This window comes from Grammomys surdaster, unplaced genomic scaffold (assembly GCF_004785775.1).
Source record: "Grammomys surdaster isolate TR1022 unplaced genomic scaffold, NIH_TR_1.0 185, whole genome shotgun sequence".
In the NCBI taxonomy this organism is placed as follows: domain Eukaryota; kingdom Metazoa; phylum Chordata; class Mammalia; order Rodentia; family Muridae; genus Grammomys; species Grammomys surdaster.
The window spans coordinates 2,653,873-2,668,846 of record NW_021604630.1 but is presented as its reverse complement, the minus strand read 5'-3'; the positions used below and the strand labels follow the sequence as shown (position 1 = coordinate 2,668,846).

Below are 14,974 nucleotides of genomic sequence, written 5' to 3'. Positions count from 1 at the left end.
TTCCTTCCTTCCTTCCTTCCTTCCTTCCTTCCTTCCTTCCTTCCTTCCTTCCTTCCTCCCTCCCTCCCTCCCTCCCTCCTTCCCTCCCTCCCTCCCTTCCTTTTGGAACAGGGTTTCTTTGTGTGGCTTTGGTGGGCTTGGAACTCATTCTGTAGACCAGGCTGGCCTGGAACTAACAGATTTGTCTGCCTCTGCCTTCCAAGTGCTAGGATTTAATGCGAGTGCCACCACAGTTCCAGCCAATGGTTCCTATTATGAAAATGGTGGGCTGGGCAGTGGTGGTGCACGCCTTTAATCCCAGCACTTGGGAGGCAGAGGCAGGCGGATTTCTGAGTTCAAGAGTTCAAGGCTAGCCTGGTCTACAGAGTGAGTTCCAGGACAGCCAGGGCTACACAGAGAAACCCTGTCTCGAAAAAGCCAAAAAAAAAAGAAAGAAAGAAAGAAAATGGTGGAGTTTCTTGTCATAAATATAGAGCTGTTTTTTTCTCTGGGAGTTACCTATACCCTTTATTTTTACTTCTGTCATAGTTGCTGTTCTATAGCTGTGATGGCACCATGACCAAGGCAGCTTATAAAAGAGAGCATTTAACAGGGGCTGGCTTACAGTCTCAGGGAGTTGGTCTATTAGCCATGGTGGGGAGCATAGTGGTGGGCAAGCATGTGCAGTGGTGGGCAAGCATGTGCAGTGGTGGGCAAGCATGGTGCTGTAGGGAGTACCTGAGAGATCACATCTAACTGAATGATGTGGGCAGAAAGAAACACTAGGCCTGGCATGAACTTTTGAAACCTCCAGTGGTATACTTCTTCCAGTAAGGCCACATCTTCTAATCTTTTCTAAACAGTTCCACCAGCTGGGGCCAAGAATTCAAGCCTATGGACCTATGAGGGCCATTCTCATTCAAACCACCACAGCCTTTATTTTCCTTATATTGAATGGTTGAGACTTTGCATTGATTGATGTTCATTAGATGGCCGTGCATGTGTTTGTATTTGATATTGCCTGTATTGTCTTATTTTATTCTCAGTTATGTGTGTGGGTATGTCCAGTTGCCCACAGGAGTCAGAAGAGGGCATCAGATACCCTGAGGCAGGGTAACTAGCCGTTGTGAGGTTCCCAGTGTAGGTGCTGGGAACTCTACCTCAGCAAGAAAGACTGGCATGTGCTCTTACTGCAGGGCCATCTTTCTAGCCTCTGTATGGGTTTTTGCTAAATAGAGAGTTTTGCCAGACTTTTGATCTAAGGAGTTTTTTGTTTGTTTCAGACAGTCTCACTGTTCAGCCCTGGCTGGCCTGGAATTCCATCCATAAGCCAGGTTGGCCTCAAAGTCAGAGATCTACTTGTCTGTGCCTCCCAATCCTGGGGCTAAAGGCATGTCACCACACTGGCTTGAGTCATAGTTAGATCTTTCTTGTCCCCTATCGCTAAACTATATAGTCCATTCTGATATTTTATAGTCTTTCTTTTTTTATGTAAATCTTGGATTCATTTCTGATGTTACTCTTATATAGAATGGGTGTCTCGGGGTTTCTGTTGCTGTGATAAAACTCATGACCAGAAGCAACTTGAAGAGGTAAAGGTTTATTTCAGTTTACAACTCTCAGGTTACACTTCTTCACTGACCAAGAGAAGTCAGCTTAGGAACTCAGGGCAGGAACTGAAGCAGAGGCTTACTGCTTACTGGCTTGCTCCTCATGGCTTGTGTCAAGGTGACAGCTCACTAGCCAACTCAGTGGGGGAAAGATCCAGGCCATGGTTTTTACATGTGCTTATCTAATTGTCTTAACAATACGAGAATTTGGCATTCTACCTTTTTTTTTTTTTTTTTTGAGACAGTCTTACTATGTAGCTCTAGCTGTCCTGGAACTTACTGTGTAGAATGGGTGTAGAATGGGCTGGCCTTAAACTTAGAGATTTGCCTGCCTCTACCTCCTAGGCTTAAAGGTGAAGGCCACCATACCCCTTTTTATTTATTTTTATTTTATGTGCATCGTTTTACCTGTATATATGTCTGTATGAGGGGAGTCAGATCCCCCTGAAATTTGAGTTAGACAGTTGTGAGCTTCCATGTGGGTGCTGGGATTGAACCCAGGGCCTCTGGAAGAGCAGCCAGTGCTCTTAACCACTGAGCCATCTTCTCCAGCCCTTAAAAATATTATTAATAATAATAATTATTATTATTATTAGTGTGTGTGTGTGTGTGTGTGTGTGTGTGAATTGAACCACGTGGGAATTGAAGTGCTCTGGAAGAGCAATCAGTGAGTGCTCTTAACTACTGAGCCATCTCTCCAGTCCCTGGAATTCTGTTTTTAAAAGTTTTTATTTTATTTTGTGTGCATGAGTAAGCACTTGTGCTTTGGCACACATGTGGAGGTCAGAGGACAACTTTTGGGAGTTGGTTCCTGCTTTCTACTTTGTGAGGCGTGGTCTCTCCTTTGCCTGGTCTGCCACTGTGCTACACATTCTCTGGAATGGCCGGCCTGAGAGTGTCTCACAGATGATCCTGGCTCTTCTCTCACCATAGGAGTACTGGGATTCCAGATGCACGTGACATACAGCTTTTCCATGGCTTCAGATCAAACTCTGGGCCTTGCTCTCACAGCAAGCATCCTACCCATAAGCCATCGCCAGGCCTTCTCTGTGGAGGTTATAAGCTGAGGAACCTGCATGTGGAGTTTGAGGTGTGAGGGTTAGCTGTTAAGATAATCCCACTTATAATTATATGTGTGTGTAAGTAAATTAACATTTTGTTGCCAGCAATCCCAGCACCAGGAGGAACAGGCAGTTGGACCTCTGAGCTACAGGCAGAGCTACCACTTGTGATCCTGTCTAAAAATAAAATAAACAAACAAAAATCCCCCAAACAAATGAAAACAAAAATCTTATTCGTATTGAGCCTTTTTTTAAAAAAGGAAGTAATTTATTTTAATTTTATACTCATTGATGTTTTGCCTGCATGTGTGTGTGTACAAGGGTGTTAGATCAGCTAGAACTGTAGCCACAGACAGTTGTGAGCTGCCATGTGGGTGCTGGGTACTAAACTCGGTCCTCTGGAAGAGCAGCCAATGCTTTCAGCCGTGGAGCCATCTCTCCAGTGCAGAGCCTTGGTTTTTTTGTTTTTGTTTTGTTTTTAGAGTAGATACATTCACGATTTTTTTCTCATATAGGACCTTACTATATAGACATCCAAAATTGTTCTAAGACTAACTTTCATAGTTTTGAAAATGTTGGTTCTAATCTTTTTTACCCAGTTTCTTGTTTCGTCCTGGGAAAGCAAATGCTCAAAGTTCCTACAGTATTTTCACTAATAGAACGAACTCCTTCCTGATTGGTTTTCAAGATGTAGACCCAAATTGTAGCTCTCTGTAGATCCCTACTTATATATGGCAGTTTCTTTTGTGTCACTGAATTTTATTATTAATGTCTTGCTGAAGATTTTTGTGTCCCTATTTGTGAAGGATATTTGTTTTTAGTCTGTTCTCTCATTTTTTATCTTCTTTTGGTTAATAATAATGATTTTCAAAACAAATGGTTAATTACTTCATTTTCTTATGTTGTTTTGGAATAATTTGAACTGAGTTTTTCTTTCTGTCTTTAAAGATTTTTTTTATTTCATTTTAGTTTATTTTGGTTTTTCAAAACAGAGGTTTTCTGTGCAGTCCTGACTACCTGGAACTCACTCTGTAGACCAGGCTGGCCTCAAACTCGGAGAGTGCTGAGATTAAAGGCGTGTGCCTCCATGGCCTATTTTTATTTATGTGTGTGGGTATTTTGCTTGCTTATGCCTTTGTGCTATACAGTGTGCCCACGGAGACAGCATTGAGAAGAGAGATAGACAAGAGAATCAGGTTTTCTAAGTTTGAGGCAGTAAGCTAGCTGGATCATGGTAGTATATGTCTATGATTTTAGCACTGGGGAGGCTGAAGCAGAAAGATATCTGCAGGTTCACAGCCAGCCAGGATCACATAGCAAAACATCTCAAAAAACGAGAACATTCTAAAGAATGCTGCAAGGCTCAACAATGGAAGTTTGCTAGTTGCAGGATGTTAGAAGGTGGGTATCAGAGAGTGAGAAAGGTGAGTCTCAAGAGCAAGACCTGGGGCTGGTGTCCAGGAGGGACAGGATGAGAGGAAAAGGACTCTGTAACCCAAGAAGTGGTTATAAACACAAAATATGCATGTTACATATATTTTTTCTCTATGTATGTGTTCTGTGTGTGTGCGTGAATACCTGTATGCCCATGTGAGGTGACCAGAGGACACTGAGTGTCCTGCTTGGCCATTCTCTACTGTATTCCTTTGAGACAGAGTCTCTCAGTGCATCTGAGCTAGGCTAGTGGCCAGGCAGTCTTACTCCCTTACTGTGCTGTTCACTATGCACAGCAGGTTAAGCAGCCTGGTTATTCACGTGAGTGTTGTGTTCCAAACTCAGATCCCCATTCTTGCTTAGCTGGCCGTCTAGCCACAGAGCCGTATCTCTAACTCCCATTTGATATATTTGGAATTCTGGGTCATATAATTTTATTGCCTTTTCCAAAAAGCAAATAAAAGTTTAAAAATGAAGGTGGTCAACTGGATGGCTCCTCACTGTTTCAAGAATGCCTCTATGGAGCTAAGAACCGTGGTTTATGCTTGTGATCCGGGAGTCAAGAGGCTGAGGTCGGAGGATTTCTGTGAATTCAAGAGCAGCCTAAGCTACAGAATAAGTTGCAGGCACAGTATGGGCTAGAGTGAGACCTTCCTCGAGCACGAGAACAAGCACGGCTCTGTGGACTCCTTGTCGTTTACTGTCTTTATGAGGGACAGTGCCAGGACCCTTAACTTCCTATTTCCAGACATAACTCTTCGCCAGAGAACCTCCCACACCACTAACAACACACCTCTGAGGCACATAGTTTTACAATAGTTAAAAGTAAATAAATATGCCTTTAATCCCAGCACTTGGGAGGCAGAGGCAGGCAGATTTCTGAGTTCGAGAGTTCGAGGCTAGCCTGGTCTACAGAGTGAGTTCCAGGACAGCTAGGGCTACACAGAGAAACCCTGTCTTGAAAAACCAAACCAAAAAAAAAAAAAAAGTAAATAAATATAAAGCCAAGGTGTTTGTATAGATTACATGAAAAGCATATGGCAACAGTCCATTCTGTCTTTTCTCAATGTAAGTTTTTCTCTACCCAGGGAATCTGAAGATACAGTATTGCTGGTCCTCAAAGAGATCTACCAAACCCAGGGTGTCTTCCTTGATCAGCCTCTACAGTGAAAGTGACCCATCTGTGGCTGCTTACTGTAAGTTCTTAATGCAGTGAAGTGTTTATGTTATAAGGAACATCAGAGCCTCAAGCTCTTTGTATAGATCTGTCTACATCCCCACGATCTAGGTAATACTCACATGGAGGGCACTGGTTGAAATCCATAGCAAGTGTCCAGTAGCCCACTCAGGAAAGGATCGGTGCACATCTTATCTTGTGCTTGGGATCCCAAGTCACCAGACTCGGCCTCCAGACAGGAACCTGGGAAGTCTGTGTTAGACAGTGGCGTTCTCTGTGGTGGCTGGCTCCCCTGGGTGACCACCCTGACCTTCTCCCACTCTCTCCCATAGATGGACATTGAGGGAGCCTTTCCTGAACACCCACACGCTTGCTGCTGCAGACTTCTTCTCAGCTACCTTATGTCCTGCATGCTGCCTGTCTTATTCCACGGGATCTTTCCAATCCTCTTTGGAAATTAGTGGAAAGCAGAGGGAAAACTCATTGCTTTGTATGAACACTCAGCAGTTTTGTAGTAGGAAGTTTACATATTTGAATGCTTGAACAGCAGCCAGTCCTTGTTTATTACATGGAAATGAATATAGTCTGTTTAGGGGGCCTAGAGAGGCTTACTCTTTATCCTTACAAACGGACCAGTTGGGAGTGCATTCAAATGTCCAGGTACTTAGGGTCCAGTCCCTCATCTCTGCACTGGAAGGCTAAGCAAAATGCATATGGACTAGCTGCTAGTTTTGGAGCCAGCATTTCCTTCCTGTGTGTATCATATGAAGACCCGACAGAAGCTTACTAATAATACAGTCTGCTCTGCACACCGTCACACAGGTGGACTGTAGGGACCACTGGTGCTGTCCCTTGTTCTTACAACTGCTTCACTCTGAAGGCTGTACGAGCCGTATGCCTGCCCTTTTATACCATATTCCAAACCAGGGCGGGGAGTGGTGGAAGTTACTAGCTAATACTTATTTTGAAGGTGACGGTGAGCTTATTTTGAAGGTCAACCTGAAATTACATGGCCCTTCCCAGCTGTTGATGTTGTAAATGCAATCTTTTAGTAGCACCAACTTAAGTCACCTGCTCCTTCCGCTTGAGTAAAGTATTGTGACATGAATGTCACTGCTTTCTGAGGTACCATCAAAATGTTTACTTACAGTTGGCAGGCAGTGTAGTTGAGCATGCAAGTTAGGGCGAGGAAAAGAGCACATTCTGAAAGAAAACCCTGTCTCCAGGGTCTGAGGAGCAGCTGTGTGCACTGCACTGGCAGCTGAATCTGGAGAACTCAAGGCACATTTATCTTGAGCACTAGTGACGGTAGACTGTCTTCCCCTTCCTCAGCATGTGCCGTCATCTTCGTCCTCCTCAAGATTTCCACAGGTCTCTCTGTAGAGTGGCAGAGGAGGTGAGCTGTGTTTTGATTTTTGACATTTTTTGTAAACCAACTATCATGGTATCCAGAGGCCCTACACATAACATGCCCTTTACAGACAGGGAAAGGGAGGGAAGCGCTGGAGGTTAGAGAGGCAAGCACAGGACGTCAGGCCTGGCCTTCCGTTCTGCTTATGGGTAATACTGGATAAGCAAACTACTAAGGAGTTCCAGGTATAGGGAATACTTTATTTTTTCTACAACATGTCTTGAGTTAGAATATCTGAGAATTAAGTAGTATTCATTAAATACTAACGAGTAAGTTTTGTCAGTTGCTGTCTTGAGGTTTGTTTACTCTTGTTAGCAGTCATTACTACTTAAGAGTGTACACCAAAGCACAACCGAGAGTACGTTCTTGTGACCAAAGATGGGCAGCTTGGCCCTGGAGAGCTAGATAAACCACTGCACTAAGAAAGGCTTCTTCCCGGCAGTCCGGCACGGTAACTAAAAGAGCTTGCACCTCACCGTGCTTCACCTGTGGGTGCTCCACATGTGGCGGCGGCGGCGTGCTGAGTGTTACACAAGTGAGTAGGGTGGCAAGGGACCTGGCTACGCATCTGTATCCCGCCACTTGTTTATCATGTACAATCTCTTGACCAAGGCTGTTTTTAAACTCTAGTGTAACAGCATTTTGTACGTAATTCTGGCTGCACAATTAGTGAGAGGCTATTTGCAAGGGGAGATGAATAGCACTGATTACCTTTCTGATATTTTGCACTTTTGAAATGTTTGTTTTATATGTGATTATATTTAAGACTTTAGTAAATGCTGAAATAAAACTATTGACCATTTGCCTACATTCACGTGGCCTTGTCTATCATCAAGAAAAATGAATATAGTAGGCATTTTCTCTTATGTATTACTAAATTTAAAAAGTTTTAGGCAAATAACTAATATGTAAGCTATTTTCCCTTGACTGATGTTTTCATTGTCATGGACAGCTATAGTTCAGAATTTAAAGTATTTTAAGTATGCCTGTAAATACAGAAAGCACAGAGCCTGTCCTTTAGTATCTATAAATATTAGCTCAAACAACAGACACCAGCAGTTAATTCATACCAGATGAGAACCCAGTGTTGAACTCCTAGACCTGGATGGTTCTTATAAAGTACAAAACCTCAAGCACACTCTTCTGTTTCACTGTCAGACTTACTGAGGAAAAGAAGTGCATTGAAAATGTGTTTAAGACTCTGTCATAGCTGGGCAATGTTGCTGCATGCTTATGCTTAGTCCTAGCACTCTGGAGGCAGAGGCAGGTGGATTGCTTGAGTTCATGAAAAAAAAAAAAAAAAGAGTATGTTATAAGAAGAAATACATAAGACAGAATTTTATTTAAAGTATAATAACAAAGAAAAGGTAGCTATCAGGTGGCCCTCGGTATCAAGTTCTGGTGATAGTCTCTAGTTGTTCCATATATTTCTTTGTGAACAAAAGGCAGAAAAAGATACATTTATTTTCTAGATAATATCTATAATTTTTCTTTCTTATGTAGTAAAAAGTAAAAAGTTGGCCCAAATTCGATGTTTTATTACTTAAGGCTAAATGGGATATTACCATAAAATGTAAACAGAATCAAAGTTTAGCTAGCACTGCCCTTATTTATAAAGGATGGAGATGGATGTTTGGGAATTAAGCCTTCTAGGATAAAATGGGGTCATGAAAAGCTTCCTTTCTGAAAAGGTTTCTTCTGGAGTGACACTTACATCAATGTAAAGACACTAGATCTTGGAATACCAACCCTATGGACCAGATTCATTAACCTAGTGAGAGAGGTACTGAAAGAGCCCCATGCCAAGCCAGGCAGTAAGACCTCAGGGTCTAGCCTTGGAAGTGGGGCAAAGGTGCACAGTCCTGTGGAAGCAAGTACAGTGTGGCTGTGTCCTCACTTTGACCTTGGAAGAGGTAAAAGCTAGAAGTCCTTGGCTTGTGCATGGTGTCCAGCTAGGAGGCTTGATTTGCTTGTTCTCCACTGAGGTAGATTCAGCTAAACATCCAAATGGTGAAACTCACTAGGCTTCTGTGAAGATGGAAGTTTGTGCTTGTCCTGAAATGGTTTATGGCACTCTATGTCAGTCAGAGGGGGATAGTACTGCCTGTAGCAGATGTAGGCAAATGTCATTCCAATCATCGATCCAACTAGCACATCTGAGGAGAGAAAATAGCACCCCACTTTAAAACCATGCTAGACGCACCACAGTTATAGACAACTTGGCCCTCCCAGTTAATCTGCTCGTAGGGGCTATTAATCAGCATGCTCCTGAGCCCATGCTGTTAATTTCTTTAGAGTGACTTGATTTATCATACAGTTATAGAATTACTGGTCAGATTGTTTTCTAAACATCAAATCAACACACCCAGTTAAATCAGCAAAGACTGAGGTAGAATTTTTTAACAAAGGCTAACAAGCGTTTGTGACTCTGGTCATCGACTTGTTTTCACTATTTGAAAAACTCTGCCTAGAAATGGCAGCACACAGTTATGATCCCAACATTTGGGAGGTGGAGACAGAACTCTACTTCTGTGTAGGCTTGGCTAGAGGAGGGGCCCTGTCTTAAAAATAAAGGGAGCTGAGGTACGGTGATGCACACCTTTTATCCCAGCACCCAGCAGACAGAGGCAGCAGTAATTCTTTGAGTTTGAGGCCAGCTTGGTCTATGTAGCAAGTTCCCCAGGGCTAACTAGTGAAACCCTATCTTGTGGGGTCGGGTTTAGCGTGATGGGTTAACAGTTGACGGCTGAGGAGCTGGCTCAGCAGGTAAGAGCACTTACTTGCATCAACAAGAAGACTTGGGTTCAAATCCCCAGTACCCACATAAAAAGCTGAGCGTGTCCGTACATGCCCTTGTAACAACCTCTGTGCTGGGGAAGTCAGAGAGGATTCCTGACTTGCCTAGCTTCCCCATGACTGGGGGACACACACCTGCATACACGTGCATATATACTATACACAAGTTAACTTTAAAAAGAGTGCGTGTGCTGGGCGGGATTCCTGTGGAGGTGAGGACTCTGGAGTCCTTTCTTCCTTCTCCCTGCACATGTGTTCTAGGGATGAAACACGGGCTGCCAGGCTTGTGTGTGCCTTTACCTCTGAGCCACCTCACTGGCCAAAGCCTCTGTCCTCCATGGCTGTAAATGCACACACAGTACAATCCACAGGCTGCCCCACATACTCGCTTGCTCATTCATTCAGTGGATGCTTAGTAAGCCACTCCTCTGTGCCCGTTTCTACAGTTAAAACAAGCAAAGCAGAAACTCCTGTGGCATAAATAAAAAAAAAAAATTAAAACCCTGCTTACCTTGCCAGTGGTGCTTGTAGTCACACGTGCGGGACAGTGCAATCACAACTGCAAAGAGTAAAGGTGACAGAAAGGCACAAAGCCTCCAGGACTCCCCTCGGCCTTGTGGTGTGAAGCAGTGCAACTTCCCTGCCAGGTAGAAGGAAGCAAAGGCCAGACCAGCAAATGCAACTAGAAAGGGAAGACCTGTGAGTTGTGTGTCCTTCTGCAGGAGCCCCGCCCGTCACTCATGGCCAGACAGGGCAGGGAGCAAGAGCAGGGCTTATCCCTCCTGACTACAGGGAAAGGGGGTGAAGGACTTTATTTTCTGTCTCAGAGTGTTTTAAGTAACAGTAGTTTCTGGAAGAGAAGTTATCACTGTGGACAGTGCTGTACACTCATCTATAAATTCTATTACAAAAATAATAGAATATACCTTGCTGGGTCCTTGGGAGCTATGAAGGTAACAATATAGAAGGTTCAGTGGCCCCCTCACAATCTTGAATAAATCTTGAATAAAGATTTTTACAGAGCCTTGTAGGTTATATGTAACCATATTTTAAGTACACATTGGAGCCTGAGGAGCTGAGAGTTGACTCAGCAGCAGTTAGCTTTTGAGAGGACCTTGGTTCAGTTCCCAGCACTCACAATGGCAACTCATGTTGGTCTCTGACTCCACTTCCAGAGGACCTAACACCGCCTTCTAGCTCCTAGAGCATGCATACACACATACAAGCGAAATACAGATACATGTCAGTACTGAGGTAACTCATACAGGAAGAATGTCCGCTGGGGAAGCTCTTTCTGCCCTCATTCACCACGTCCTTGTCCCCTGTGCAAGTCAAATCAGAATGGGCCAGCCCATCGGGGAAGCAGCGGTAGAAGAAATCTGGGCGTGGCCTGGAAGAAATAAGGGGACTTTGAGCACATATAATTTACTCTCAGAAAGTGTTTTTCAGTAATAGTAGATGTCAATTATAATCTGTTAACCACTGTCATAGGCAAAATAATGTAATAAGGTTAGATTAGTGTTCCTCCTGAGAAAAAGGCTTTAGTCACATGGCCAATGGTGAAGAAAGTCTCTAGCATATGACTGTATCTCAGCACAAGAGCAGCGAATCACTCTCCAGCTTCAGGTACAGTAAAGGCTGTCGCTGTGGGAACTAGGACAGGACACAGACCAGGTGGTACGTTTAGAACAGGCAGAGGGTGGGGAGAGTGAGGTCTGGTGAGAAAGACCAGTGTGAGAATCCAGGGAAACAACACTTGCGACCAATGGTGGAGGCCGAGGGCGGGCCGAGGTCTCTCGCTTACCTGCCCACTATCAGTTTTATCACGTTGGTAAAGACGCCATTCAGAGCTAGGGCAAGGCTGGCAGCTGGAAAGCAAAGAAGCTGTCAGTGCCATCTGCTCGGGGAAGGGTATGCCACCACCATCAACAGAGCCTTCACTGCTCTGGGGTAGAACCCAACCAGAATGGAGCATAAAGGCAACTGGCCCTTGTTCCAGCTCCAGAAACACTAGATGGCCTAGGGACAGCACCGAGGTACACCTGGGTGGTGCCTGTGCTAAGGACGTTCTTAACAGTACTCCTGCTTTTTGGCCTCGTGGGGTAACAGGTGGGGTAAGAGGACATGCTTTAGGGGTGCAGAGTGGCCGAACCCCACAGCTACTTGCCAACACTACGACAGGAACAACTGGAAGGGCGACTGACCGAGGCAGGCTTGCTTGCTGTCGGTGGCGTCAGCTTTCCTCAGAAACTTGGCGAGGAAGATGAGGGACAGTGGAGTGAGGAAGGCAATGACCTGAAGGAGAACACAGGGCAGGGAACATCAAGTCCCTCCTGGCCGCGCCGCCACCAGCTGCCGCGCACTGACCTCGGGCTCCGCGAGCCCACCACGGCTTGCCCTAGACCTGGGACTCGAGGATCAAGTCCTGGGCCACCAGCACAGGGAGGGAGGAGTCGGCGCCAGGGGGAGGAAGGCGGGAGGGCTGCTCACGCACAAACATGCGGCCGGTGGGGAAGTATTCCGCCTCCACGTACGGGTTCCGGTAGAGCCACAGCTCCTCGGGCTGGATCCGCCGCTGGAAGGGAGGAAGCAGCTCGGTCACCCTGAGGAGGAAGCGGGGAAGGTTGACAGGCCACCTCGCGGAAGAGCTGCACTTATCAAGTGCGGGCGCCCTGGGACGCCCGGGAGCATAGACAGATCCTTACAGGAAGGCCACAAAGAGCAGGACCCGCACGCCCAGCTCGGCTCCCAGGGCCGCCGGCCCCATCCCGCCACACGCGCGGCCCGCCCGCGGATCGGACGCTGACGTGGCTCCGGTGTGCCGTGGTTCCGCCCGCCGGGGGCCCAGCGCCACCTAGCGGACTCCGAGGGGGCTGTACCAGCGGGGCCCCCGGGAAGCAGGAAATGCAGAGCTCATTTGCTGCGTTCTGAGTGCCACCTAGCAAATCACAGGCACTGTCCTCTGGTTGATCTGCATGACCCGACTATTGTCCAAACAGCAGGCCACCTTTTGGTCTCAAAACAATGTGATAAAAGTGTCCTTTACCAATCACCCAGATCAGCTTATAGGACACGAAAAAGGGACGCCATTCTCCAGAGACGATTCCTCTACAAAAACAAACCAGAAAACCCACTTTAAAGAAACGATTTCTTAGCATTTCAAAGGAAAAAGACTGGGCTGAGGGTGAGTGGATGTATTTTGTGTCTCACTTCCCAGTAAACTGTACCATAAAAGTAAAGATATAAAGAACAAGCCCGTATTCTTAAGTAGACCATACAGGACAATTTATTAAAGTCAACCTCAAGCAAGACCTGAAATCAATGGAATGCCATTAAAAGCTTTCCCACATTCTTACAGAAGCAGAAAACATATTTGAATTCTAAAGTATCTGTAAGATTAAAAAGGCAAGATTCCAGTAAGTAAATACAATGTACAAAAACTGTCCCTCCAGCACACATCAGTAAGAAACTCAAATGTTACAGGCAATCTCACATACACTATACTAGTTAACAGCTATCTATGTACAGTTTAACCAAGACTGGTAGGCTCATACTTTGCAATAAGACATTGGTGGTCAATAAACAAAATCCTTAAAATATGTTCTGAAGTCATTAAACAGTAATGCCCTAGTAGAATACCCCTGGGGAAAGTTAACACTAATCCCTTAGTGTTAGGAGCTCCACGTCACAGAAACTGAAGAGACTGACTAGTGAATGTTGATCTTAAGGACTCAAGTGGTTTAAGCAAAATAATATTTCATAGAGTTCATACAGGTAAACACAGGTGTAAACAATCTATCAAGAACTTTATTCAAAGAACACAAAGAAGGAAGATGGAATCTGCAGTTATCTGTTTATTGTGTAATATTCAAATGGACACAAATGAATTTGCTATATCAGTTGAAAATACACAAATCTTTGTCTATAAAAAGGTCTTTTTAGCCAGCTGTAATCAATTAGCATCTTGGTTATTAGCGGCAATACAGTTAGTTACCATAGGGAACAAAAAATGAGATGTTAATTGACAGCGAAAGTGTAATTTTCCTCATTCCTTTTAACTGACAAGAATACTGAGGCAAACTGGCAGATACTGGAAAGCCATTTGCACACAGCAAGGACCAGTCAGCAGGTAAGGAAGGTTTCTCATCGCTTAGCAGACAAGATGAAGTCACAAGAAAACCAAGGACCGAATACTGACTTTGGCAACATCTATTTTCCCTTTAAGTTGCGTGTCAGTGACTTTCAGAGCCTACTGAAGGACAAGCAATACTCTTCTCCCCCACCCCCCATACAAAGGTACAAGTGCTTACATTTCACACTTTTGCAATGGATTGACGAAAGCCAAACAATTTTTTTCTTTTTCCTTTTTTTCCCCCTTTTGAGACAGGGTCTCTCTACATAGCCCTGGCTGGCCGGGACTCATTATGTAAGCCTTGAACTCACAGAGATCTGCCTGCCTCTGCTTCTGGAGTGCTAGGATTAAAGGCATGTGTCACCATGCCCAGTGGAAATGTTTTTTTTGAAACAAAGGTTATAATAGCATTTTAGAGTATAACATAAGTGCACCCGTCCTCCCCACACGCATCATATGTTAAACAGAAAGAAGAGGTACTTGGGGATGAGGCAAACAAAGGGGAAAAAAAAGGCAAAACAAAAACATAGGGAAATTAATTTCTAAAATTGCTGCTGATATCTCATGCAGGAGCCCCTTCCTCAAAGGTGCCAGCAAATCTAAGATGTTCCCGTTGGGGGAACTTCATTGACAGTAACAAGTGATGCTTTCCATTTCACAATTTTAAAAATATAAAATGTAAAATGAGAGTCTGAAGTCCCAAGTGCTTGAAGGACCTGAATTCAATGGGGTGGGGGTCTCAGTGTTACGGGACTACATTGCACCTTTGCTTCTCTGTCTCCCAGTAGCCTACCCAAGATAAAAACTGGTGATATTTCAGTTCAAACAAATGTCCAGCTTTTCAGTATTTGCGAATCCACTGCAAAGCTGTCTACATTCATTCCTATAGCCTATCTGTCTGTAACCATTCTGTTACAGATAAGCAGAGAGCAAGTGTGGGTGGTCCATCCCGAAGGACCTTGCCACTATGACTTTCTGTGCTGCCCTTAGCAACGTGGCAGAGTAGGAGAGGGTGGTCAGATGCAATAGCCATGTGGAAAGCAATTCAAGTCTAGAAATAAAGCAATGTCTTGTCATCTCATGAGAAATAGAAAACTACAAATTGTTCAAGCTCAGAGAGACAAAGGCAATTTGTTTTCTTCTCCCATTAGGACGAGACACATGGCTGGCAGCATCTTAGCTCTGTGGGGAAGGAATGCGAGAGGAGTGTTGTCTCAACACAATCAGCAGCAGCCCCTGGAGAGCCAGCTCTACGTTCTGAACAGATAACGTTAAGATTTCAAACTGTAGTCTGGCTTTGACCCTAACAGAACAGAACCTGTAAGAAAGTACTCAAAGAAGAAACTACTGTATAAAAGCTGCCTACCAGTCCAG

The 14,974-nt window shown here is 44.6% G+C and overlaps 2 protein-coding genes across 6 annotated transcripts in view; one reads left to right on the top strand and one right to left on the bottom strand.

Moving 5' to 3' along the window:
- The window catches only part of Ddhd2 (DDHD domain containing 2), a 34,721-nt gene extending 27,239 nt beyond the window's left edge, over window positions 1–7,482 (top strand). For all 3 annotated transcript variants that reach the window (XM_028768287.1, XM_028768286.1, XM_028768285.1), the window contains exons 17-18: window positions 5,173–5,280; window positions 5,594–7,482. In XM_028768287.1, coding sequence (XP_028624120.1) covers window positions 5,173–5,254 — 82 coding nt within the window. In that variant the 3' untranslated portion in view covers window positions 5,255–5,280; window positions 5,594–7,482. The remainder of the gene's footprint in view (window positions 1–5,172; window positions 5,281–5,593) is intronic.
- Plpp5 (phospholipid phosphatase 5) lies at window positions 6,383–12,279 on the bottom strand. 3 transcript variants are annotated; one of them, XM_028768288.1, is made up of 8 exons: window positions 12,174–12,279; window positions 11,963–12,071; window positions 11,673–11,763; window positions 11,273–11,336; window positions 10,734–10,858; window positions 9,980–10,150; window positions 8,694–8,828; window positions 6,383–6,638 (listed from the first exon to the last, which is right to left on the bottom strand). In XM_028768288.1, the coding sequence occupies exons 1-8, from the start codon at window positions 12,233–12,235 to the stop codon at window positions 6,538–6,540; spliced, it is 858 nt and encodes a 285-aa protein (XP_028624121.1). In that variant the 5' UTR covers window positions 12,236–12,279; the 3' UTR covers window positions 6,383–6,537. The 3 variants fall into 3 exon arrangements, 2 of the variants coding, with proteins under 2 accessions (XP_028624121.1, XP_028624122.1); XR_003711501.1 differs by having other exon boundaries at window positions 6,542–6,638; window positions 8,570–8,828; XM_028768289.1 differs by lacking the exons at window positions 6,383–6,638; window positions 8,694–8,828 and adding an exon at window positions 9,188–9,535.
- Between the last annotated feature and the right edge of the window lie 2,695 nt (window positions 12,280–14,974).